Source organism: Asterias amurensis, chromosome 4, assembly GCF_032118995.1.
Source record: "Asterias amurensis chromosome 4, ASM3211899v1".
NCBI classification, from domain to species: Eukaryota; Metazoa; Echinodermata; class Asteroidea; order Forcipulatida; family Asteriidae; genus Asterias; species Asterias amurensis.
The window spans coordinates 10,186,818-10,214,331 of NC_092651.1; the positions used below are offsets into that span (position 1 = coordinate 10,186,818).

General features: G+C 37.2%; 1 protein-coding gene across 2 annotated transcripts in view; it reads left to right on the forward strand.

Annotated features, from left to right (window-relative positions):
* Positions 1 to 27,514, forward strand: part of LOC139936711 (rho GTPase-activating protein 7-like) — a 169,288-nt gene that overhangs the window by 23,547 nt on the left and 118,227 nt on the right. For both annotated transcript variants that reach the window (XM_071931589.1, XM_071931590.1), the window contains exon 2: positions 5,484 to 5,847. In XM_071931589.1, coding sequence (XP_071787690.1) covers positions 5,521 to 5,847 — 327 coding nt within the window. In that variant the 5' untranslated portion in view covers positions 5,484 to 5,520. The remainder of the gene's footprint in view (positions 1 to 5,483; positions 5,848 to 27,514) is intronic.

The following is a 27,514-nucleotide window of genomic DNA, read 5'->3' on the forward strand; positions in this document are numbered from 1 at the left end:
TATTTGTATTGTTTGTAAAGCGCAGTGAGAATTCTCTCAGAACTGAAATGCGCTCTATAAGAGTGCTTTTAAAAATTATTGTTGTTATTATTATTATGAATGATTGTTGTTCTGTAGAAATGTCAAAACATCCATTCTCTTTTGACATGCAGCCACGTATTTAAAGAATACTCATGAATCCATAATTTCTGTTGGTGTTTGGTTTCGTAAGGAAAACAAATTACACGTTACTTGATTCTCCATGTACATATCAAAAAACAAATGAAGGCTTCTCAAAGATTGGAAATGACAGCAATGATTTTCTGACGTGGATAGTCTGTTGTGAAAATTATGTACAAGCGAAGGCCTTTGCTGATTAATTCACAACGGAAGGTTGAAAAACATCATGTAAATTCCTTGCAACTTTGTAAAATCATGACGTAAAAAAAACCGTCCCCTCCGGCAATCCCCGTCTTGTTGCAGTAAAAGATAAAATAATATTAAAATTCGCTGTAACAATTTTTTTTTTAGGTAAACAAAGTGACGTTGCATGCGTATATTAGTATTTAAAAAAATTAGAAATATACAAAAACAACCCTGGAAAAAAGTTGATTAGGCACAGCAGAGTTTGCGTTTGGACAACTTTGTTTTGTCAAAAAAATGTCTTCGGTTTTCAAATTTTTTGATGCAATCTAAAAAATATCGAATTTGTAGTAGTAGCAATTTTGTCAGCGGGTTTTGTGTGTTTCTCGAGGGATACTGTGGCTATAAGTTGCCTGCGGATAATTGTAGCACACTCACACGTACGCAGAAAAAAAAAAACCCACAAAAAACAAGACTGATGGGTTCATGTAGCCGTGAAAACGTTTTTTTATTTCACTTTCTTCTCGTCGTCGTAGGCGGGTGAACAATTTCCCAAGGGCTGTGTTTAGATATTCAAGAAGGGCATAATATTAGGGTTACAGCATTTTTGTGTGTAATACATATGCTGTATTGGTTTGGGTTTTGATACCAGGGACTGAGTGAAGGGTTGACGTAGAGAGGTTTTTCCTTTTTTAGCATGGGACTCGATCGAGCAGCACTGTACTTTCTGTACTTATGTTCAAGTTCTTTTCTGAAGAGGATATGCATGATTTATCTAGGTTAAGGAAAGAGGCCAAAGTAAATGCCATTTAAAACTTGAAGCTTGGTATTGTACTTTTATGTGGAGCTTTAAAATAGTGACCTTAAAGGCAGTGGACACTATTGGTAATTGTCAAAGACTAGCCTTCACAGTTGGTGTATCTCAACATATGCATAAAATAACAAACCTGTGAAAATTTGAGCTCAATCGGTCATCGAACTTGCGAGATAATAATGAAAGAAAAAACACTCTTGTCACACAAAGTTGTGTGCGTTTAGATGGTTGATTTTGAGACCTCAAGTTCTAAATCTGAGGTCTCGAAATCAAATTCGTGGAAAATTACTTCTTTCTCGAAAACTATGGCACTTCAGAGGGAGCAGTTTCTCACAATGTTTTATACCTCTCCCCATTACTCGTCACCAAAAAAGGTTTTATGCTAATAGTTATTTTGAGTAATTACCAATAGTGTCCACTGCCTTTAAAGCCTCAAGGACACTTTCGGTTAACAGTGTTGTCCAAAGGCCCACACTTCGTGTATAACACTTTACATATAAAACAACAAACCTGCAAAAAATTTAGGCTCAATCGGTCATCGGAGTCGGGAGAAAATAACGGGAAAGCCCACTCTTGTTTCCGCGCGTTTCGCCGTGTCATGACATCGTGTTTAAAAAATATCCGTAATTCTCGATATCGAGAATTGATAGTTTGTTTTTAAGTTTTCTCAAAAAGTAAAGCATTTCATGGAATAATATTTCAAGAGAAGTCTTTCACCATTACCTTCTGTAAACCCTGTAAGTTATTTGTAAATCTGTGAACTTTTTTTGTTTCTGTTCCGAAAGTGTCCAATGCCTTTAAACAAGATTTTTGTTTTTTAAAGGTACTTGAGCAAAAAAGTAAACATGTTTATCATTACTTTTAGTTTTGATACTTTTACACTTGTAAAGTTTTTGTAGTTATTGATAAACAAATGATGCCCTCCAACTATAAGGTTTTTATCCATACTTCTGATTTTGATGGCGTGTGTCAAAATGACAACCCTTTGACGTCATTTTCAGGATTTTACATTGTTGCAACAAACCGGCTAGACAAAACGGAGCCACCACAACTGATTTAACATGAGTAACGACTTAACAGGGCTTTTTGCAAATTTTCCTGAAAAGCACTGGAGATCGATATTCAAAATTATTGAGGTTGCTTACAATTAAGATCTGTTTATTATTTATGTTAACTAAATTTCCTATGTACAGTGTATATCGAAAAACACTGTTGAATGAATTCCAAACAAAGATCACTCGTTGCCACTTTTGTTCAAGCTGGTCTTTAATACTCGCGATCGCCTCTTTTTAGAAAGTATTGTTTTTTATGTCTGTGATGCCAGAAATAATCATTTATAGAACATATCTTTTTAATTTGTTCCAGTAACTAAATATGGATCACTCAATGCATTGACTTTTTTTAAAGGGATTATTCATAACATAACATTTACATTTTCTGATTGAAATATAAAATGAGAAAATAGAATTAGCTGTTGCAAACTGCTTATAAACCAAAATGACCTAAAGTATATAAATACAACAACAAAAATGGTTAGGTTCAACCCTAGCAGAGTCTTTCTCAAATGAACTATTTGTTTTCTTCAAAAATACACGTTCAAAGTTGAAATGAAATAAATTATGCAATATCTGGGCTTCAAATAATGTTACCACAACTGCCAACTGTTTTTGTTTCTACACACAACACAACAACATTGCACCTTTAGTAATTATTTTAAGTAATTAAAAAAATGCGAGCCTTTCAATAACACAGCAATTTAATAATAAATTCACAGAGAACAATATCAGAGTGCCATCTGCTCAATTTGCGACACAGAACAGTTGTCTAATAGCAAATATAAATATCAACTGACATTTTATTGTGCCATGTACAACTGTGAATTGGCCCGGAGACGAGAGTTAAACATATATTCAATGCCTTGTTTTGACGAATCCTGCAGATGTCTATATCGAGCTCAGCTTCCCCCCCTTGTGAGGAAAACAGGTGAAAAAATCTTGGTTTATTTTTATGACCTGTTTTAGACGGGGACTGGAAAAAAAGGTCCCGTCACAAGATCTTTCCATTTTTACTGGCTCGACGTCACTGAACTGATGTTTACATCTCTGTTGTTGTTGTTGATGGTCTCTCCATTTGTGCTGGCTCACCGTCACTGAATTGATGTTTACATTGCTGTTGTTGATGATGAAGATGGCGTTATTCTGTTGTTGTCGTTGTTCTGTTATATCGGTTACCTGATTCTGAAGAAGGGAGGCTTAAGATGTCGCTAATGTATCCGTCCTTATTTTGTTTTATGTTTGTTTCATTTCCACTTTGTCCACTTTATCAGTTTATATGTAAGCAAACATCTATTAGCGGTTTTGCACTAGCTTTGCCGTCTTGCATGTTAAATGAGCACCTAGCTAGATGTATATTTACTTGTTGCCTTTTGGAACAAATTAACAGGAACAAATACGCGTCTCGATATTCATGAGCGTGCCAAATCTGCACTGTAGCCAAAATTCTGTGTTTGGAGAAACTCACATTTGGAGTAAGTGAACTATTTTTCAAAACTGCTGTTTCGAGTCACTGCATAATTGTTTTTTGTTTCATTTTCTTTTTTAAATATCTCTTTTAGTGAAGTTGCCATCATCAGACATACAACTGTAGGTTTACAGAATTGTCAATATGTTTAAAATTTGCAACAATCAATTTTGATGAGTTTATTCAAACAATTCTTCTAAGAATTGAGATAAGAAATGTGCTTGAGCGCTGTGTATAAACAAATTCAAAGTGATCGACATACGCCGTTCATGAAAATGCTAAACTTAAATTAGTCAACAGATTCGTCTGATAAGTGAAAACGCAACAGTCATACAACACATGATTGGCACCGTGCCATTGCTATGTATGACAATGAAAACGCAACAATGAAAACGTCAAACGGGCAAAACCAGTGAGTTGTCCATTATGCTAATTAACTAGTGTAATTATAAAATTCAGGGGTCGATTTCACAAAGAGTTAGGACTCGTCTTATCTCGAGTTAGAACGAGTAACTCGTCCTAACTTAGGATTAATCTTCAGGCCTGCATGCTACAGTGCAGGGTTGGGACTCATCCTAAGTCCTAAGATTAGTCTTAAGTTGGTCAACGCGCCTTCAGTATCTCAGCACCAACCCTGTGGAATCAACTTCCATCCAACATCCGTGCTGCACCAACCCTGGACACTTTCAAGAAACTACTAAAAACCCAACTATTTAAGAACTAATTTTGTCTTGTTTTCCCCCTTACATAGGGGTAATGATTCAATTCCAAATTTTGTATAAGTATGTGTATTTATTCTGTTATTTATGTTTATATTTCTGTTGTAATTGTAATTTTTTGTTTTGTAAAGCACATAGAGATGTTAATTCACATTATGCGCTATATAAATGCAATTTATTATTATTATTTGTGAAATCGACGGCAGGTCATTAATTAATTTTGCATCTATGCCATAGGTCCTTTTGGCGGATAAGCAGTTTGTAATTGGTCTTAATTACAAAACCAATAGATAATAGGTCCTCAAACTTGCTGACCTCTTAACATAATGAATTGATTCTTCAGAGTATGTCAGAACAAGCTCTAAAGTTCCCTTTTATTTCAGTCATGATTCCTCTATTAGTAATACTGGACTTCCGTTCATGAACATGTTTATGTAAACTTACTATCAATATAAGTATCAATCCGTCTGAAAAGCAGATGCATTTTTATTTCCCAAAGATTTGCTCCGTTGGTTTTATTTTGTTTTTTTACCAATCAAAAATCCATGTTGTACACTGTCAGGTTCGGGTTAAAATATAACAGCTCAAAGAAGTAAAACAACAATCCAATTGTACTCCTAAAGATTTTTATGATAATATTGTAATGGTTCAATCTCATTACGGGCGGCGGTTACACAACCAAAAGTATTGTAGAATCCTACATAACAGCAGGGGTTGGTGCGATAAAAGCTGGGGACTGCAGGAGTTGTTTTGGGTCACACTCCCCTCCCCCCTCAGCACAAGTTGACTCTCTCTCTCTCTTTTTCCCTACACTGATGAGCTTTCCACATGGATGACTTACATCACAGACTTGGCGCATGGGTGTAGCCCTATGATAATATCACTCACTCCATAGTACTCTCATGGTGTATGCTGTGTTTTTTCCTCCTCTCTCATTGTACATCAAGGGAGTAAGAAGAAGGTTATATTGAGTTTCCCCCCGCTCTCTTCCGCTCTGGCGTTATCTTTCCTTATTGACTGAACTTCTTCGATTTCTCCCCAATGAGTTCCATCAAGCAAAGACCTGTCCTTCTTTTCTCTTCCTCCAGGAGACGTCGTCGATGCCTGTCATCATCCAAGGACACAATGGCCGAGCACAATGATAAATTTGATCGGCAGACTTCGCCGTCGCCCCGGCCGCTCTTCCGACGGGTTCTTGCCCTGGTCACCCCACGCAGCTCACACCTAGGTGTGTCCATGGATGGGTTGGGCGATCTGTCGCCCGATATGAGACCCCGGGCTGCGTCGTCGCCCGCTTCGGCCTGGTCGGGACACGTCCCAAAGATACGGGTGACTCGCTCGGGGGAGAATTCACCGACGGAAGGGAGGAGTCCGAGATCGTCTCCGCTCAGCTCGCCTGACTCTGAACGGGGCAAGGGTTTTGGTAAAGGGGCCAAGCCAAAAGCCTTCAAGGTAAGCTCATTGTTAGTTTTTATGAAATTAATTATACCGGAATGAAAAATAATTGCTAAGTGTGTCATTTGCCTTATGGAGATATTGTTGCCACTATAGGAGTGTACTGTGTGGTTTGGGTGTATACAGACAGATTTACACAAACCTTACAGTTTTATAGTATTTCGTCCACCATACGATAATGGCTTTTAGGGGTGAAGAGAAAAAAGGTCACCAATGTGCCTGGCCAGTGGTACACTTTTTGTTTATTTAGAAAGTAAATGAATATTGAGTAACTCTTTGCAGATGTTGTGTTTTAGAAACTCAAGCACTTTTTATTCATTAGTTTTCATAAAATAAAGTATACCAAAAGCAAAATTGCTATTGTGTGCCATAGGGGAGCCAAAAAACGGGTCACTAATGTGCCACAATCAGTGTACACTTTATGTTACAAAGAAGCCAACTGAGCAACAGAGGTATATTGAGTAACTCTTTGCAGATCTTGCATTCGACAAACTCAAGCACTTTTTATTCGTTATTGACAAAGCGATTGTTAATTAAGGGAATCAATGTGTGCTGAAGAGGTTTTTGACTAGTGGTTTAATCCCAACGAGGCCTGGTTCTTGATAATTTTACCGAGACGAAGTCCAGGTAAACTATAAAGAACCAGGCCTCGCCGAGTTTAAACCACTAGTTGAAAACCGATTCAACACACATTGATTCCCATTCGTAAATACCTTTTCGGTCAAAAACATCATCACCTTTTGGTCAAAAAGTAAAATAAATGCAAAAATTATAATTGTTAAATGATTTCTATCAACACAACACCCTCCAGCTATGAAATGGTAAGGCCCTAGGCCCGATCGGGTAAACAACTCCTAATAAGGGAATGATGTGCGTGTCACGCGTATTGCGTGATGTGGCACAACTGTTTAAGCCGTTGCTTTCGACCAATAGGAATTAAGAAACTGTCTTATAAGAACAGGTGCAAGTTCGCGTGTCACACCCATGAATTAACACTTTTTTTTACTGGTCATAAACAAGGGTTTATACACACTCACGTGACGCGCTCTCCGTGCTCACCACCAATAGGAATAGCGAAACTGTCTGAGGTGTTTATGAATGATTTATAAATAACATTAAGATAACTGCCATATCAGTGGTTTACAAACAGGTCGTTCATTAAATGCTGGACACAAAAAAAATGTATTCCCACGATTGTGGCTGTGCCCTTATGGTAATGCAACAAAACTAATTTTGCTGATCTTGCCTTTAGCTTTTTTAAAATCCTACTAGACATTGAGCTTTTAATAAATTTGACACTAAATGTTCATTTCTCAGTTGTTTGTGAAGGTCACAGTTTGCAGTGTGCAAACATAATTTAGAACTTCTCCAACCTTGCTATCGGAAAGGAAGTGTATCAACTCAAGATTGTATATGTTTGGTCTTACAAGTGTTTCAAGTGTTAACTTGACATGTTAATACTTCCGTCAGTAACACTCCATAATTCATGTCCCCCATTGTAGTGCATGAAACGAGAGCATGATTTCAAATGCAGTCTAGAGATGTCGTTATTCAGAAAAAAAAGTCTGGCAGGGAAAGTTACAAAATGTGCAAAACTACTTTCAGTTGCACTCGAGTGATGCTTTTAATATGTACACTTATATATAGGTCAGGATTTTCAGGTTCATTTTTTTCGGTTTGGTCCAAAGTATAGGTTTTGAAACGTGGTGTGAGGGATAAAAAGTCTCTCGAAGAGGGACAAAATGAAGAACAACAATGTGCATTTTCACCATTGAGCATCAGAATTTTTACCACCAATCTGTAAGATATCCGGAATGTAAGATTTCTGAAGACAGAATCAATCCAAACTTAAAGAGAGTTGTTTATATAAACGATTATTTCGACATCAGATCATCATTTCTTGTGGATTTGGAAGTCGTGTCTGTAATTGATGTTTCTGCCTTAAAGCCATTGGACACTTTTGGTAAACAGTATTGTCCAAAGGCCCACACTTCGTGTATCACAACTTGTGACACAAACATGTGAAAATTTAGGCTCAATCGGTCATCGGAGTCGTGAGAAAATAACGGGAAAACCCACCCTTGTATCCACACGTTTCGCCGTGTCATGACATGTGTTTACTATAAATCCGTAATTCTCGACATCGAGAATTGATAATTGTTTGAATGTTTTCTAAAAAAGTAAACCATTTCATGGATTAATATTTCGAGAGAAGTCTTTCACCATTACCTTCTTTAAACTCTGTGAGTTGTTTGTAAATCTGTGAACTTTTTTTTTTTTATGTTCCGAAAGTGTATAATGGCTTTAAGCCCGGTTCATACTTGACATCACAAATTCACAACAAACAATTTGCAAGAGTAGAGCCTGCAAAACACTCACCTGGGAGAACATAGTTTTGTCATCAAATTTGCTTTGCATTTAATTTGCATGAAATGGGCTTTAAGCCTTGCGCAGTTTCCAATTGATTGATTGTCTTGATTAATTGGTTTTCCCAGACATTTTGATGGGTTTGCAAAACATTCACAGGGTCTTGATATCAAATTTGCTTTGCATTTGATTCACAAGAAGTATGAAACAGGGCTTTATACATGACACAGTTTAAGAGGATAATTTGGTTGATAAATTGGTTTTCCTGTCCATTTTGATGCAGTTTGCTCATATCCAAGTTTGATAAAAATTGTCAGAGTTTTAAGGGTCCAGAGACGAAGTTGAAATTTGTGACAAATCCTCGGAATTAGAATCGGTTTGAAATTCTTACCCAGGATAACAAACTCATGCCTCAAGCTCACCTGGGTAGCCCAATGGATTCCCCTTTTTGATTAGCTGAAATAATGTCTTGCTTTGAACTTCGTAAAAATTACCAATTTTTTTTCTCCTTCTCTTCTCTTCTCTCTTTGAGTAAAGAAAGAAGACAATGAGAAAATGAATAAGAACTTGATACCAACTAAGCTTCGTAATATGCAGTTCCGGATCTCACTGTAATTCCTGTCCTCTTGCTAAGATCTTGGTAAATCTTCGAGTCTCCCCTTTCCAACCTGTGAGACGATTTATTCATATGTTGCAGCATACTGGGTAGCAGGCGTTTATTTTGTCCTTAAGAGGGGGATTTCAACAACTTTGAGCTGTGGGGGAATAGGGCTGGGGGTTGGGCGAGCGGAAATGACTTTTTTCCGAGTGTTTACTTTGAAGCGTAAAGTAAACGCAAATTGTCTTCCAAAGGGACTTCATTCATATTGATGGAAAGATTTGGTTTGTGAGCAAAGCTGAAACAACGAGTAAAGGCTGAGCTGTGTATTGAGAGGTAGAGAGAGAGAGTTGCGACATAGAGGGACAAGTTTTCTTTAGTCACGTGTTTGCTGGGCGCCAGTTTCGGTCCAAACGCAACACAACCCAATGAGCAGACTAGTCTAGCACCCTGTATTTGCCAATGCATTTTGTTTCGACACAAAATGGCTTCTATAATCTCAAGTTGTCACTCAAGGGTCCTCCCCAGGTTTTTTTTTTAAACTGGGGGCATTCTGGACTGAAACTTTTTGATGTTTGCATTTGCTCGGCATGCTGAGTCGAATAAAGGTCTTCAGAATGCTTTATATTTGGATTTTTATCTTGGATGTAAAAGCCCTACTTGAGCATATCGTTTTCTCTTAATGTTTGTTGTGTGAATGTTTCGTTTCTGTTGTCATATTACAAAATGTGCATGTATCGGCCCACAAATCGTGCGTATCAGCTCCATAGGCTAGCTTGTGTATGGGACCAAGTGGCTTTAGTCTATGTACGTACATTCTAATCAGAAAATAAAAGTTTTCAAAGCCCTTCCAAATTTATTTTCAATTTGTAATCCAACCTTTTCCCGATTGATTCATCATCCATCTTGGAGCAAACTCATCAACCTAATAAAAAAATAAAAAATGTCTCTTTTGAATCTAAAAACTGAAACAAAGCCCCCGGCTTCAAACTGAAAGTAGATCTATCAACTAGATCACTGTATACTAATAACAAAGTGATGGAGGACGTTGCTGTTTAATATGCTCTCAATCTTGGGCCCCCGTAATTCTTTGCCCCGAAGAACGCACAACATTGACTAACTATGGAGGATTCCACGTCGCCTTTAGGTTGTCTTAAGAAGCGATTCCCAAAGGAGAAGACAACTTTGTTTTGTTTTTCCTGCCGTCGTCGTGGAGTGTCAGTTTATGATCCAAATCCTATTCCCGCTTCCTCCAGGTATGGAGTGATCTAGATCTGTTGTTTTCCTGGGATGACCGGGTGAAGTCAAGTCAGGATTGTTTTCGTTGTGTAAAGAGACCTTCGCGCGGGTTGAATATTCTGGATATGATGATTGTACACTTCAAATTGTCTTAGTAGTCCAACGGATCAAATAATGTTAAGGAGAACAGACGAGAAAGTGTAGATTCGTGGCTAGAATGTATCATGTGCCACGAGTACATTGTAGGAACTTAAGAGTCTATTCTCTGACTTAAACTATTTCCCCCAAACTTTGTACTTATTCAAACATTGTTTGGTCACATTTATAACTAGTTTTGATGATAAAGTTTACAAGCATATTATATAGTGCTTGCAACATTTTTGAAGACGATGCTTTGTATAAAGGTAAATTGTTTTATTATAAAATGTTTTCTGAAATTGAAATATTATATACATGTTTTCAGCTGAGTTTTTCACATCATGTTATTTTTGGACAGACAGTCATTTTCAAGTTTAACTATCACTTGTACACTCTACTGTAGATTCGTATCGAATCTACAGTTGACTGATTTTCATAACGAAACCAGTTAGGTGTAAATTCGTAAAAATAATCTACACTTTCATCAATAGAGTGACGCCACAGAAACAGCAATAAACCACAAGGGAAACTGAGTAGGTAAATTTGTAAGAAAAGATTGACTCATGCTGGATTTGTACATGCGACCTCCGGATTAACATGCTGGTGCTCTACCAACAGGGCCCGATTTCATAGAGCTGCTAAGCACAAAAATTTGCTTAGCATGAAATTTCTTCCCTGATAAAAACAGGATTACCAACCAAATTTCCATTTGTTGCATATTGCTTGTTACAATAGTATTCAGCTGTTGTTTGCTTATCCTGAAAATCACGTGGAAATTTGGTTTGTAATCCTGCTTTTATCAAGTAAGAAATTTCATGCTAAGCAAATTTTTGTGCTTAGCAGCTCTATGAAATTGGGCCCTGAGCTATCGAGCCCTAATGTTGGAAGTCTCCCTATTTTGTACGGAAACGAATAACAACAACATTTATTTCAAGGTAATTGAACAAATATGTCGATAATTACAGGTAATTAATTAAACAATTAAGGCCAAGTAAAAAAAATAACATGTTGCTGGTCCCCGCCCGCCTCGATATTTGGGGCCCCACCGATTGTTTTTGTTATTTGTTATTTTAAAAAATAAAATTCTGAAAAATCATGCCTCAGTTCTTTGCACCAGGGCAATATGCCACACACACATAATAACTTGATAGCAAAATCAAGAATATATATCCCATGTTAATAACCTCAACAAAGGGCGAGTTTAACCATTTGGTGGTTTTAAAAATAGAATTTTAAAAAGGTTTATAAATGTAAATGCTTGACAGCGAAAAAAGATTACTCTAAAGTAACTCTAAAGTACTTCTTTCAGATTATTTATTTTTAAATAAGGTTTCCAATTTAATATTACCGTTATCTCTTTTTTGACATTTTGTTATTTGGATTTACCGTGACTATAAAGTTCAATTGAGTCCTTTACACTTTTTGTCTTGTGACATGATGAAGTGGACTTATCCGTTACTTACTGTTGCTTTCTAAGTCCGCAAGCATGCCTGTGCATTATTCCTCCCCCAGACATTCCGTCTGCGCACGTTATCCTAAAAGCGCAGGCTTACAAATTCCACCCAGGCAAAACAGAAGAATTCTCATCAAAACAAAAAATTTACATTTTTAGTGGGTGAGTATGCGGTGTAGGCTCTGAAAAGGCATGGGTTTTGTCGCCAGATAAATGACTTTGTCTCCCTTTAAAGGGTTTTGATACCTTTTGTAGATCAAGTTTTTTGGCCATGACATGGTGAATGAAGATGTTTGTAATATAATTTTCCTATAGAAGTTTCAGCTCCTTTAGTCAAGTTTTTAAAATCACAGAGTTTTCAGAAGAGTCATGTAATATGTTGTACATGCAAAATTGACTTTTGTCTTATGAGACAAAAATTATTTTTGACATTATTTTATCCATTTTCCAAAATTTACAGCACCTAATTAAAAGTAATATTTTAAGGGAACTTTCTACCATCATTATCTTTAAACCTTAAAAGTTTGGTACAAATATTTTTGACATTGTTTTCTGTGTCGTACAAAGAGTACCCAAATCCTTTAATATCCAAGCAAAGCAAACCTGATTGGCAGACGTATACATTGATACTGCAAACAATCTCAACCACAACCTAAAAAAATCCCAGAAATTCCAAGGAATACACAAAAATCTACATTTTTAGGGGGTACTCTGTACGGTGAATATGCTGTGTTGGGCATGATAAGGCCCCCTAAGTCACCATCACCAGATTAAATTACATTTTATCTCAAAGCCCCCCCCCCAAAAAAAAAAAAACAAAAAAAAAAAAACAACATAGATGATAGACCCCTTACGTTGGCTGCCATCTTTGATGAAAACGTGCACGCGTGAAAGGCTATCATTGGCCGAGAGTCGAGCGCAGGGCGTACACTTTTCCTTTGATTGTCATCAAAGCAGGCGATCAATGATATTGGCCAACCTTTATTTATAATAATAACAAACAGTCCATTAGTCCAAAACAACCACAATGTTTGCAAAACAGGTATAAGATTATTAACTTGCAAATTTTCAAAGTCAATTACGTTCAGCCTAGTCACAGGATTTCCTTTTGAAATGACGAGAATCCTCAGCGTTTCCAATGAAGGTTGTTTGTGGCTAGTGCTAAAAAAAAAAGAGAGTCCAATATCAGCACATGGTAATTATGTGCATATAATTTCAGCGCTAAGCTCTCGCAAAATTACTTTTGTGGTACGTGTTTTTCATAAAACGTCCCCAAGGATTTGAATGACAAATCCATACTCTCCGACTCTCGTGTTTACAGTTTTTACACACACCATACCTGGGTGTTTTTTTTTCTCCAGAGATGTATGTTTTGTGGGGAGTTTCGAGCGACTGTTGTGATTATTTTTGCGGCAGAAATGATAGTATATATTCTGGGGAAGAGATTGTTGAAGAATCTGATGTTTTTCTTGACTGCACTTGTCAATTCAAGGCATGGACACTATTTATTGGTAATACTTAGAATAATTGTTGGCATAAAATCTTTCTTGGTAACGCGCAAGAGCTGTTTATAGTATTACACATTGTGATGAACAGCTCCCTCTGAAGTAATGTAGTTTCTGAGAAAGAGGTAAATCTCACTCAAATAGTAAAAATACTTAGGGCCAGTGTCAAAGCCTTTTCTAAGGCATCTGAAAGCAAACAATTTTGTACAACAAGGGTGTTTGTCTTTCATTAGTCTCTTTTAATTTGGATGACCAATTGAGTCCATATTTTCACAGATTTGTTGTTTTATGCATGCTATGTTGGGATACACCAAGTGAGAAGACTGGTCTTTGCGCTGAGATATCTGTGAGGCATGTGCCCAAGTGTCAAAAAAGGCGCAGAGTACTGAGTCTTCTGGCTCTTGGCGATGGGGGTCCGCGATTCGCCTCTCCCGGCCGAGCGCCTGGTCTGATGCTGTCCTGCTTTCAGAAAGGTAGAATCAATTGGTAGGAAGGAGGGGGGGGGGGTTGCCACCTACACCCTAGACGTATTCCTTTTTTCGATCCATACGATAACTAAAACAGTCTAAATTTGAGGTGGGCACTTCAGTTTGGACAATTATATTGAATTATTAAATCAATCAAAAGTGTTTCCCAAATGAAAACACTTGTGTGGGGCATTGCTCTTGAAACTGTAATTTTATTTCATTGTGAGCATCACTGTATGAACTGTGGTTAAAATCCCCATCCTTGCATTACACTTGAACGCTTATGGGTTGATGGAGTGCTGGGTTGCAGTGCTTATTGAGTGGAAAGTGACAGTTACCTGTCCAATGTACTCAGGTGGCAACACTTTGAGCTTTAATAGAAAACAGTCATTGTCTTTCCTCTGCCAAGATCGTGATTAATACTAGACAGCTAGAATTATTGAAGAGTACTCTCAGTTGTCATCAAATAATTCTCTTGTTTTTATTAAAAAGATACTTTTTCAGTTTGTTACTTAATGCAGCATAAGAAACTTTTTTAATTTCAAATGTTAAATATGATGTTTGTTTTAATGCTACTTTCGACTTGTGGACCCTGAGTACAAAGAGGTCCATATAGTGTAGGGTCTCGAAACACTATGTGGACTCCCACATGTCCACACACTGTTTGGACAGTGTTGAAGAATAGGATTTTTACAGAACAAAGGAATTACCTCATATTGTAGGGACTTGAAACACTATGTGGACTCCCACATGCCCACACACTGTTTGGACAGTGTTGAATAATAGGATTAACAAAACAAATGAATGACCACATATTGTAGGGACTTGAAACACTATGTGGACTCCCACATGTCCACACACTGTTTTGACAGTGTTGAAGAATAGGATTTTTACAGAACAAAGGAGTTACCACAAATTGTAGGGACTTGAAACACTATGTGGACTCCCACACGTCCACACACTGTTTTGACAGTGTTGAACAATAGGATTAACAAAACAAAGGAATGACCACATTATTGCAGGGACTTGAATCACTATGTGGACTCCCACATGTCCACACACTGTTTTTGACAGTGTTGAAGAAAGGGATTCTTACAAAACAAAGGAATGTCCACATATTGCAGGGACTTGAAACACTATGTGGATCTGCCTACACAGTGTTTTTTTACAGAACATATGACCACATTGTAGGGACCTCCCACATGTCCACACGCTGTTTTTGACAGTGTTGAAGAATAGGATTTTTACAGAACTTAAGGAATGATTTCATATATTGCACTGTTTTTGAAACACTATGTGGAGCTGCTCACACAGTATTTTTGACAGTGTTGAAGAATAGGATTTACAAAACAAAGGAATGTCCTCATATTGTGGAGCTGCTCACACAGTATTTTTGACAGTGTTGAAGAATAGGTTTTACAAAACAAAGGAATTTCCACATATATTGTAGGGACTTGAAACACTATGTGGATCTGCTCACACAGTGTTTTTGACAGTGTTTTTGACAGTGTTGAAGAATGGAATTTACATAACAAAGTAATGTCTATATTTTCTAGGGACTTGAAACACTATGTGGATCTGCTCACACGGTGTTTTTGACAGTGTTGAAGAACAGGATTTTATACAGACCAAAGGCATGTCCACGGAGTTAGTACAGCACAGAGCAGTGTTTGATGTTGTATTCACTTCGCTATATTTTGTTATGTTTGAGGGGTATGCATTCTTGGATAATCCATCAAGTTCACATGCTCCTTTGCCCCCTCAGGGATGTACCGCTAGTGCTGTCTCTCCTCCCCATGACAAGATCAATACATTGACCCAGAGACCTTACTCCATTTAACCATTTAAAGGCACTGTGATGGATTCATTATGAGTTAAGACTAGTCTTATCTCAAGTTAGGACGAGTGACTATAGCCTTAAGTTTTGAATACCTTCTGTAATTGGTCCTAAGTAGTTAGGGCTAGTCCTACGATCTATGGGAAATCCTTTGGTAATTGTCAAAGACCAGTATTCTCACTTGGTGTATACCAAAATATGCATAAAATAACATATATGTGAAAGTTTGGACAAAACTGGTCTTTGTAGTTGCAAGAGAATAATGAAAGACAAAAAAAAACACCCTTGGTAGTTGCAAGAGAATAATGAAAGAAAAAAAACACCCTTGATGCACAATTTGTGTGCTTTCAGATGCCTAATAAAAAGCTTCAGGCCTGAAGCTTTTAATATTTGAGCGAGAAATTACCACTTTCTCAAAAACTTTGTTACTTCAGAGGGAGCCGTTTCTCACAATGTTTTATACTACCAACAGCCCTCCATTGCTCATTACCAAGAAGGTGGTTATGCTAACAGTTATTTTGAGTAGTTTACAACGTGTCTTGTGCCTTTAACTCAAGCCCAATTCTGAAGAGCGTCAGAAACTCTTATCATGGTCTATTACTAATTTACAAAGTGCACCAGGGACTGTTTCCAGTCCGCTGGGAAATTGTTTTCTGGGGTTATAGATCAAAAAGTGATCCTTGGAACATCTGCTTTTGGCCAGCTCTAAATCTGTTTTCAAAAATATTGTCCAGGTACTTTCCAGGGCCTTTCTGGCAGGCAAAATACTGTGGTGGCTTTCACAATATGAGTTAAGACTAGTCATATCTTGAGATAAGAAGGTACTCATCCTAACTTAGGACTAGCCTTAAGTTTTGATTAACTCTTAAAGAATTCTTATTCTCTCTTATGCAATCAACCATAGGTCATATGGGAAATTGCACATTTGTGTTAAATTTTCCTCATAAATTCAAGAGTTTTAAACGTAGGCCTAACTGTTTCATTAGTTTTGAGAATGTACTGCCCTCTCTTAACATCAAAATTTGATAAAAAATATCAATCAGTGTTAGTCTTTATGAAATATTTTCTTCTGTCGAGCTGTGTACAACTCATGCCTGCAGGAAGGCCAGGCTCTGTGGCTCTAAAATGTAACTATGGAACGTCATGGGTAAGGTGGTCTGTTGGCAGACTTTGTAAAACTAGGTGCCAGCAGACTTACCAGGGCCCAATTTCATAGAGCACAAATATTTGCTTAGCATGAAATATCCTCTTTGATAAAAACAGTATTCAGCTGTTGCTTGCGTATCCTGAAAGTAATGTGGAAATTTGGTTGGTAATCCTGTTTTTATCAAGGAAGAAATTTCATGCTTAGCAAGTTTTTATGCTTAGCAGCTCTATGAAATTGGGCCCTGGTGGGGTGTTGTGGTCGAGTGGATAAGAACACCGAACTCAAGCTCTGATGCAGAGTGTGGGTTCAAAACCCCGGTCGTCCCACATGTATCCCTAAGCAAGACACATAATTATAATTGCTTCTCTCCATCCAGGGGTAAATGGGTACCTGTTTGGGCAGAGATTGTTCTTGTGATTGGTTTAGCCGAGTAGCGCATATATTGCGCAGGTATACTCCCAGGGAGCTGAGATGGTGTAAGGAATGATTAAAGGCCCAGTGAGTCAGTGACCAGGGGTAATAATGTCGGAAGTGCTTTGAGACACCCCTCGGGCGTGAAAGCACAATATAAAAATGGATTATTATTATTATTACTATTATAAGGTAAATTTCCATTGTTTACATACTTCTAAACCTTGAGCAAATTTCCAAAAACAATGGATTTACCTGTTGTCACGTAGCATCTCTAGAAGAAAATTCCATCGTTAAAAAGAAATCTACATCCAAGATTTAATCTACAAAAAATATCAGACAGCTTTTTTCACCATCCCCCTTTGTAGATTATGGGATGAAAAACAAATGTTGAGGAAGTACTATGTAAAATCGGTAACACTAAAACAACAACCCCAAATTTCCAGGCCTTTTTTAAGATGTGAAGCATCAATTCCCTCCCCCAGGCCCCTCAATCCTTTTTCCGTAAATACTGAAACGTAGATTTTCTCCGCTCATCAGCAGTTGTTTTTCACACTTCTTCCCCATTATGGCTGAGAATTACCCTACAAGCAACAAGAAGAATGTACACAGAGAATTCTCTGGGTTAATGATTTTCTTCCTAGAAAATCATCGTGGGTTGCCGCATAATGAAATTGACATATACTCCAGAGTGACTGCCAAGGTATTTATCCAGGGCTGCTTTAAAACAAGTCCATGAAATCGAGTCCTGGGATATTTTTGAACCCTAGAAACTCCTCAACAATGCTAATTTTTGCCTTACTTGAAAGTCCTTGGAAGTGTCACAAAAAATCTGGAAGGGCTATCGTTTACATTCACGAGTTTGTTCATTTTAATCTAATATTGAACTTTTAAAATATCTTATTTCGTATAGGGATAAGAAATGACAGTTGTATTGGCCTACATTCAATAAGTGGAGTAGTCAAGTCGAAGAGTCACTAGTTGCATGCAGAGCTGGCTGTAGGCGTGAGTAGTAGTAATATGAAACGCCTCCTTTTTTTTTACCAATAAACAAACAGTTTGGGGATTTTTATGCATGTATAAAACACTTAAAGTGTGCACATTTTATCCCTGTCCATCATCCCATCATGTTTTATACAAAACTTAGCCTCAGTCAACTTAAAAGGTCTAGGTAGTTTTGTAGTACACAAAACACAATGTCCACAGATTTACATCAAACTCACACTGTATTGAAGATAATGATAGTAGAAAGCTTCCATTAAAATTTTATCTGTTGAGGTGCTGTAGTTTTTGAGAAATTAGTAAAACAAAAGCACAAACATATTTTCGTCTCCCCTGAAAACATCTCTCTGTGATTTTCACTTTTTTTTTCTAAAAAACTTGACAACTAATGAAGCTGAATATTCTCCAGGTAAATTGTATTACATACATCTTCATTCACAGTGAGTAGGGATTCATGACATAGCCAAAAATCTAAAAAAAAGTATCAACCAAACCCTCTAACTTATTCTCATTATAAAAAGAAGGAAAAAAAACACATTTTTTTGAATATTCAATATTTGAATACTGGATGTTTGCAAAGGCACTGATTTCAGTGACTTGAATCTTAAAAAGCATTTAATAAGTAGGTAATATGAATATATCCAAGCCCAGGTTTCATAAAGCTGTTTAACAGAAAATGTTGCTTAACAAATTTTCCTGTTGAATGTTTGTAAAAGCACATTTCAGATGTTCAGATGTTTTTGCAAAGGCACTGATTCCAGTAACTTGAAACTTAAAGATGCTATGTCAGATTTTTGGCCGATTTGACCTCAAAGTTTTGATATAAAATTCAATATTTTGATGGGGGTCAAGAAAATTACAAGCTTTCATTTGAGCCACTGCTCGAAAAAGTCTGCCAATTATTAGTAGCAGTGAAATAAAGTGCTCAAAATTAGTTTTTGTCGGGATCCCGACAATATATCATTTCTTATGTGTTTTATAGGAAACGTTTTGAATTTTGTCACGTTTCCTGACCATTAAAAGTAAAAGTCACCCAAAAAAGTATATTTTTTAATGTTTGGGGCCAAAAATCTGACATAGCATCTTTAAATAGCATTGAATAAGATGAACATATCTGGGCCCATAGTTTCATAAAGCTACCTAGCAAAATATGTTGCTTAGCAATTTGTTATGCTTAAACTAGCTGGGAGCAAATCACAAATAATGTTTATATAGTCAATATTAGTTTGGCTGTATTTTCTTAAAGGAACACGTTGCCTTGGATCGGTCGAGTTGGTCTTTGAAAAACGTTTGTAACCGTTTTTTATAAAATGCATATGGGTAGAAAGATGTTGTAAAAGTAGAATACAATGATCCACACAAACATGCCTCAAAATTGCGTGGTTTTCCTTTTACCTCGTCGACTAACACGTCGGCCATTTATGGGGGTCAAAATTTTGACTCCCATAAATGGCCGACGGTGATAGTTCGCACAGTAGAAGGAAAACCACGCAATTTCGAGGCAAACTTGTGTGGATCATTGTATGCTACTTTTAAAACATCTTTTCAACCATATGCATTATATAAAAAAACGGTTAAAAACGCTTTTGTTTTGACCAACTCGTCCGATCCAAGGCAACGTGTTCCCTTAATAGTAATAATATTAAAACATGTTGCTTAGCGAATTTGTCTGCTAGGCAAAAACTGGTTGGAAACAAATCTAATATACATAGCATGATACTTTTCCTGGTATTTTTTCTTTAATTATTATAATAATAATACGGCAGTTCTAATATAGGGCTTCATCCCAAAGTGTTTAGCTGAAGTAAATAAGGCATATTCCTTCACAAAGCATCATGTAATGGTTTACAATATGCTGTGGCGCAATATGCAGCCAATCTTTCTAAGCAACTTATCTCTCTGTGCTAAGTAATATTCATACATAACAGCTTTATAAAAGTGGGACCTGTTATCCAATTCCTCACAATCCTTTGAAGACAAAAAAAATTATTGAAATTTGATCAATCGGTGAATCCACAGCTACATAAGTGTAGCATGTTGAAGTATATAAGACCTATTCCTTCACAAAGCACAATGTAATGGTTTACAAGATGCTGTGGCACTATATGCAGCCAATATTTCTTAGCAACATATCTCTCTGTGCTAAGTAATATTCATACATAACAGCTTTATAAAAGTGGGACCTGTTATCAAATTCCTCACAATCCTTTTTGAAGAAAAGAAACAAAAAATGTTGAAATTTGATCAATCGGTAAATCCACAGGTACAATTGGATTTTTGTTTACCTAATTACTATTTGTGTTTGGACAGTTTTGTAGCTGACCAAACAATGATTGCTGTTGATCCAGCCTCGTCCAAGAAATGACTTTCAATATTGCTACAGTTTGTCCTGATGTTGCTGCTAGATTACAGCTGTTGTTATTATTATGATTTGGGCATATTAGTCGAGCTACGTGTGGGCTGTCATATCTGTTGCAAGTGGCGCCAGAGAACTTTGTGTACTAGGCAGGAGTAATGTGTTTGCCGTTGTCATATTTTTTCTCATGGGTTTTTAATCTATCCTCGGACCTTACTCCTACAAAATATTATTTATCCCTTTTTTTTGCGGGGAAATTTGAATAGCCAATGTTATACAAGTTTGATTTCAATTTGTGGGTGGGCGGGTCAAAAGAAATATTGGAAAATAAAAATTCAGTTTTTGATTCAAATAATAGAATTGAAGTAGTAAATATATAATTACACCTCTGCCATTGTCTGTCATGCCTGTGCAGTCCCTTTGTTATTAGTCGGCCTTGTTTGACCTAGATGTACATAATGTGAAGATGTCAGGGATTTTCTCTTTTCTTACAAAGTTGCCCGCTGGAAGCCAGGAAAAGTCAATGAGAAACTCCCTGGCTGGAAAGCTTTTGTTTAAAACATGATCTGCTTCATTTGAGGCATTACTTCGTTCTGTAAATTAAATAATCAGTCAATATTTAATCAATCAACATTTTGGGTGGGTGAGTTTGGCCATGGAGCTGTTTTATTTTTTTATTTTATAGCTCCAGGGTGTGTCAAAACAAGTTTCAAATAATTATGTTAAATTTGCATCAGGGATAAAGAGATTTTTTTTTACCCCTGCACAAATGGATGGGAAGCACTGTGTATAATTTTCCCGAGGCCTGTGAACAAAATTCAAAGACATATTAATTGGGTAGGATTTGCGATTTTAATGTTTTGCGCTACCCCCAAAGCTAAAATACAGGATTCAAACTGCCTCTAGCTACTTGACAATTAGGGTAGTCTGCTTGGTAAAACACTGCTTTAGAATTTCAATGGTCAAGGGTTTAAATCCCACTCGAGTGATTTGCGTGTGGATTTTTGTTCGCAGACTCGGGGAAAATAATAGTGTTTACAATGCTTTACACAAATCAAAATCATGTAAATATGGATCATTCCTAATGGCCAATACTGCCCCCCCCCCCACTTTCATCTGTCTCTCAATGCCTCTCTATTAAACATTTCTCTCGTCTGGAGAATGTCTGTTTTTCATCATTTTATTTCCCCATGTAAGGGGTTATGTTATAAATGTGTATGGACCCATACACAGAAGCAAAAAAGAGACCTTTGTGTTATCCCACTGCTAGAAGTGTACAGCGCCCTCTGTTGAATATTGCTGGATGACAGTGATACCAAACTCTCTCCAACATCAACACATTGAGTGTCTGTCTATTTTCATTTGTCAGCTTTGATTCAAAACAGCCAAAAGGTATTTGAAACTCACATACATCTTTATGTCAGAAATGTTGTTTACTATATGCAAACTCCCCATTAATTTCCCAAAATGAATGAGTTATTTTATACTGGAATAACCTCCATACAGATCTCGAACAGCCTGCTACAATTGGCACATTTTCTAAAACTTAAACAATACCTGTTGGATGGACACAAGTCACTAAGTTAATTTATTAACTTACAATTCTCATGTTATACTCATAGTTATTTTAATCCATCTTTGTCGGGTCTCTACTGTCAGACTTAAATTTTGGTCTGTGTGTTTGATGTGTAATGTTGTGTGATATTGTCCCCGTTGTCTGTTTAAAGGGAAAAGTACAAAAGCATGTATCAGCTTCACTTGTTTCTGCTTCCTTTTTTCCCCCTACCATGCTGGCTCCATTTTCATCTGCTCTGTTACTAAAGTTTCTATAATCCAATTTATTGTTCAATTAGTTTCCTGTAATCATCAAAATGTATCATTAACCTGAGTCAGTATGAAATAAGTTGTTTTATTGTAATCGAGAAAATGCAGGAGTGGGAATGTTTTTGGTTAAAACGTAGAGGTATGGTCAAAACAATGACATGTTTAGTGGCAGATGCCATTTCCGTAAGCACATGTTGTTGATACTGAGTGATGGTGGTCTTTTAGAGAAAATGGGGTCACCTGGGATTCATGACCCCAATCAGGCGTTCTAAAATTAGACTGCAAAAAAAAAAAAGCCCAGTGGCCTTACAATAGCATTGCCTTCAAAAGTAACACATTCCACTTACGTTTGGCAAAAACGTGTTCTCTAAAAGCCGTTTTGACAGATTTATATCTTGTATGAGTTCAGACATAGATATCCAGGGACACCCAAAAGCCACTTATAGCTCATGTACAACACATGGCCCATATTTTGGAGAGGTGGAATCAACAATGCTACCTGGGGCTTGTGGCTCAAGCATGTAGTCAATGCTTGAACAAAACTATTCCTAGATATATTTTGTCTTTGTCACATTACGCTCCTCCACATTTTCTTTGGACCACACTTGACATCACTTGCTTGAGTGTTCCCTGAGCAAGCAAAGTTCTTGGTCAAAAATCTTTCAGTGTTGCCCGGCCAAAAGATTTGGCACAATCTTTTTAACTGTCAGCAAAAGGGAAGCTGTTACTGTTAGCTCAGTTGGTAGAACGCTGGCCCGTTAATCCGGAGGTCGTTGGTTCAAGTCCCACTCTAGTCAATTTTTCTTTGTTCTACCCCAAAATCATTTCAAATTTACCTACAAAATCAGTTTCCCTTGTTAGTTATATTGATATAAGTAACTGTTCGTTATAAGTTAAGAATGTCCTCTACACAGAAGTTCACAGCTATTATTATATTATAGGATAGGTGTTACAAAAAAAAAACCTGATTACATCAAATCCTTTCAATGGAAATTAAATTATTTCTTTAAGTGGTTTTTCAAGTCCCCAGGGGCTGGCGTGGAGCAGCCTTGGACTTCTAAGAAATTACCCAGTTTATAATTTCTCCATCGGTGTCCCCCCCATCAATGCTTGGTATGGCCTTACTAATGGCTACTTTATCTACAACCCCACCACTTTAATTGCAATGTAAACATCGGTATGATTGATTTGACATTGAATGACAGCCAGTAGAAAGTAATGGATAGTGTATTGTGGCCAAAAGAAAAAGAGACAATTTCTTGTGAAGGTGTCATTCATGATATCAGTGAAATGAATCATTCAGAGCCTAGACCTAGATCTGCTGTGTAGTAGCCAGGGTTGTAGCTAGACTAATTTTAGTGGGCAGTAAATCTTCTTCTTTTTTTAAGTCCACCAAGGTCCCAAGGGTGAGTGGATCAACAAAATTATTCATGTTTAACTATGGGTCCATTATTGCTGAAGTGCAAGCATCAGGCATGATGCAAGGTTTCCAAACTGTTCATGTTATGGGCCCTTGCAGTAAGTTGCAGTGCATTTTGACTGTGTTCTTTCTCTGTGGACATTTGATACTCCTTTTCATTAGCTGTGTCTCAGATCAATGCACAGTGGACAATATTTTGACTTATTCTAGGGGGAAATCTTTGCTGGGCGGCTTAAAGTTTTTTGCCCAGAGTGCCCGGCGAGAATTGTAAGTCCAGGGCAGGCTCGTCCTGCACTGCCAATCTTAGTACTGGTAGTAGCATTAGAGGTTGTAGCATAGAGACAGGACAGACCTTTCTTTATGGTAGTAAAACTAGTAGCATGTAATGCATGTAATGTGCCATGCCCCAGTTCCAGGCCCAATACTAATAGCTGAGGCAATACTAAACGCCAAGGCATGGTGGCACACATCTTGAGAAAGAATACTTGTAGTTCAACAGAGAGATAACTGATGGGTGACGTCTTTACTTTCAGTATTGCCCCATGTTTTAAAGGGAACGTTTGGAAATGACTCTTAAAATTACTGGCAGTGGCATTACAAAACTTACTCAGTAGAAGCACATAGTAGTTTTTGTTAGTGTAAAGCATTTTGAGTAATGTGGTTATGGAAAAATATATAATTTTCTAGTCTAAACAAATTTAAATATGAGAGAAACGCTGTAAGAAACGCTGTAAGAAACGCTTCTGTAAGAAACGCTTCTCTGATTGTGTATTCAAAAAAAAGTTTGCACCCTGGATTTTGGCAATTCCTTACAAAACTTGACCACATTTTGAAAATGAAATGTTTGCAGGTAATTAGCTTTATTGTAGATATCTGCAAAAGATTAAACAACCCAATGGCTCCGAATTCCCTTTAAGAAAGCTTTCTTGAAAGAAGTCTGGTTAGGTTCAAAAGACTGTTTATGGATTGAATGTTTTGATTAGTCATTCTATGGGAATGTTGGATTGTGACTGATGGGTGGGCTCCTCACTGGTCCACTGTGTTTAAGATTGACATCAGGTTGTAGTTTAAACAGACCACTTTGTTAATCTCATGCCTTCGTCATCTTAAAGGCACTGGACACTATTGGTAACTACTCAAAATAATTGTTAGCATGAAAACGTACTTGGTAAAAGGCAAGGGAGAGCTGTTTATAGTATAAAATTATGTGAGAAACCTCTCCCTCTGAAGTAACCTAGTTTTTGAGAAAGGGGTAATTTCTCACGCGGTTAATACAAGATTTGAGCTGAAGCCTTTTATTATATGTTTGAAAGTACACAAAATGCAATGTTCTTTCTTTTTCCTTCCTCAAATATTCAAAGACTTTTATTGGCTTTTTATAACGCATATAAAAGCACACAAATACACAAGTATATGGGTATATTTTCTTTCATTATTCTCTATCAACTTCGATGAACAATTCAGTCCAAATTTCCACAGGTTTTATGCATACATGTGAGATATGCCAATTGAGAATATTGGTCTTCTGCAATTACCAACGGTGTCCATCAGTGACTTTAAGGTTTACATCTTGTTGGCATCGGGTTCTAGTCACAGACATCTGTATTGATAACATCATAGAGCTAGGACCCATAACATGCATGCCTTGGTCATCTTAAAAACAAAACGCCATGCTGACAGACAGTCACTCACTAAGAATTCCTTCCAAATGTACAAGTTAAACAGGACCTTAAAGTCAAAGTTGTTTGTCCAGTCTTGTTTGGCCTATAAAGTGGTTGTTGATGTAAACATTGCTAAGCCAAACCCCCATTTTACTGCCATATTTTGGTCAACTCTTTGGCTGCATAGACTTTTTTTTTTATAGGGTCATGACATTTCTGGAATTCATTTTTCAAAGCTTTCAATTTTGTTTTCCACGTACAAGGAAAAATGAAAAGATTCCCAGGATTTTTCTTTTATTGTACACGGGTCATGACATTTCTGAAATTTATTTTTCAAAGCTTTCCTCCTTCAGTTTTCAGGTACAGAAAGAAGAAGGGAAAAAAAACATTCACAAGGTTTTGTGAAGCCCTCACCCTGAGGTGAACAAATTAATCAGACCTTAATTTCAAATTTGTTTTTTTTTGTCCAGTGTTGCAATTGTGTAAACATATTAAAGACACTGGACACTATTGGTAATTGTCAAAAACTAGTCTTCTCACTTGATGTATCTCAACATATATGCATATCAAAAAAATAATAATAATTTGAGCTCAATTGGTCGTCAAAGTTGCGAGTTGCGAAAGAAAAAAGCACCCTTGTCACATGAAGTTGTGTGCTCTTAGATTGTTGATTTTGAGACCTCAAATTCTAAATCTGAGGTCTCAAAATCAAATTCGTGGAAAATTATTTCTTTCTCGAACAACTATGTCACTCCAGAGGGAGCTGTTTCTCACAATGTTTTATACTACCAACAGCTCTGCAATGCTCATTACCAAGTCAGTTAATATTTGTTTTGAGTACCCTCCCTTTAAGCCAAATAGCCCCTACACTCCCCATTTTACTGCCATAGTTTGGTCAACTTTCTGCTTGTATAGTGTCACGACATTTTTTCCCCATAGCTTTCAGTTTTGTTTTCCCCCTCTAAGTTTTCAGGGGAAAAACACAACCACATTCCCGGGATTTTCTGAAGCCCCCACCCTGAGGTCATTGCATGCATTGTGAGGGATGATGACCACACACACTAATTGCTGAGATTGACAAGGATAATGTGTGGTGCAGCAATATGTCTTGTCCTTTTCTGTTTAGATCTTGTAAGCTCTCAACACAAACAACATTTTCTCCACCTGCCTCTCACTTTGAATGGTCTGTGTGGTCAAGTGCATATAGTTAGGTATCAAATAGCGTATGTAGGATCAAGGAGCTGGCAAGGTTGTATAGCGCCCTCTTGCTGCAACCATAGTAGTTATTATGGTCTGGAGTAGTCTTGGCCTGAACATATGAAATCACACTTCGAGGCTCGTGAATAACGCCAGAGACCTGCCTCCAAAACCGGCGTGTAGATTCACCTTGGACCTCAGTCATGTCACATCGCGATACGCAGTCAAATTCTATCGCGGACGTGACAGCAGTGAACTGTTTTGACATCTATAGCTCATGTCTCTTGTGCACGTTTACCCAATATCATTGTATCCAATGGAATTACTGGATTTAGCGGCAGGGACCTGCCCAGTCTGGAGTATAGACTGGGCCCCTGTTGTTTGTCCTCTAGTAACTGAATTACAATTTCTTGATTGAGACATTTTGTGAAATGCGCTATTAGAACTAGTTATTGTTAATGTAATGAAGTGCAAATTTTGTTGTTGTTGAACTTCACACAAAATGTATTATTACATGGGATACACAGTTTTATTTCAACAGTGTGAGTTTGTGATCACTCTTAAAATTAATGGCATTAATTGGTTGGTTAATTGCTTCGTTCTTCTGCTAAGTCCCTCTTAACTATTCCTAGAACTTCCTCATCAATGGCGATCGTGCCTTTTCCGCTTGTGCTCCTAAACTTTGGAACGCTTTACCTAATAACATAAGGCGCTGTAGTTCTCTTCCATTGTTTAAAAACTTGCTTAAAACTCATTTATTTAAATCCTCTTACACTTAGCTCGTTACATGTCTTGACAGTAGATTATTCATTGTATAATTTTGTATTATGTTCTACATTTCTTTTTTGTTGTGTATATTGTGTTTTGTTCTGCGCCTCGGAATAGGGTCTTGTACACTAGATAGATGGCGCAGTATAAATGCATTATTATTATTATTAATGCATTATTATGAGAAGCCTGCTGCAGCTTTCAATAGTATAAAGTGTTTTGAAAAATAATGTGGTTATGTAAAACCCCTGTCAGTTTTTATGGTCCCCCCCAC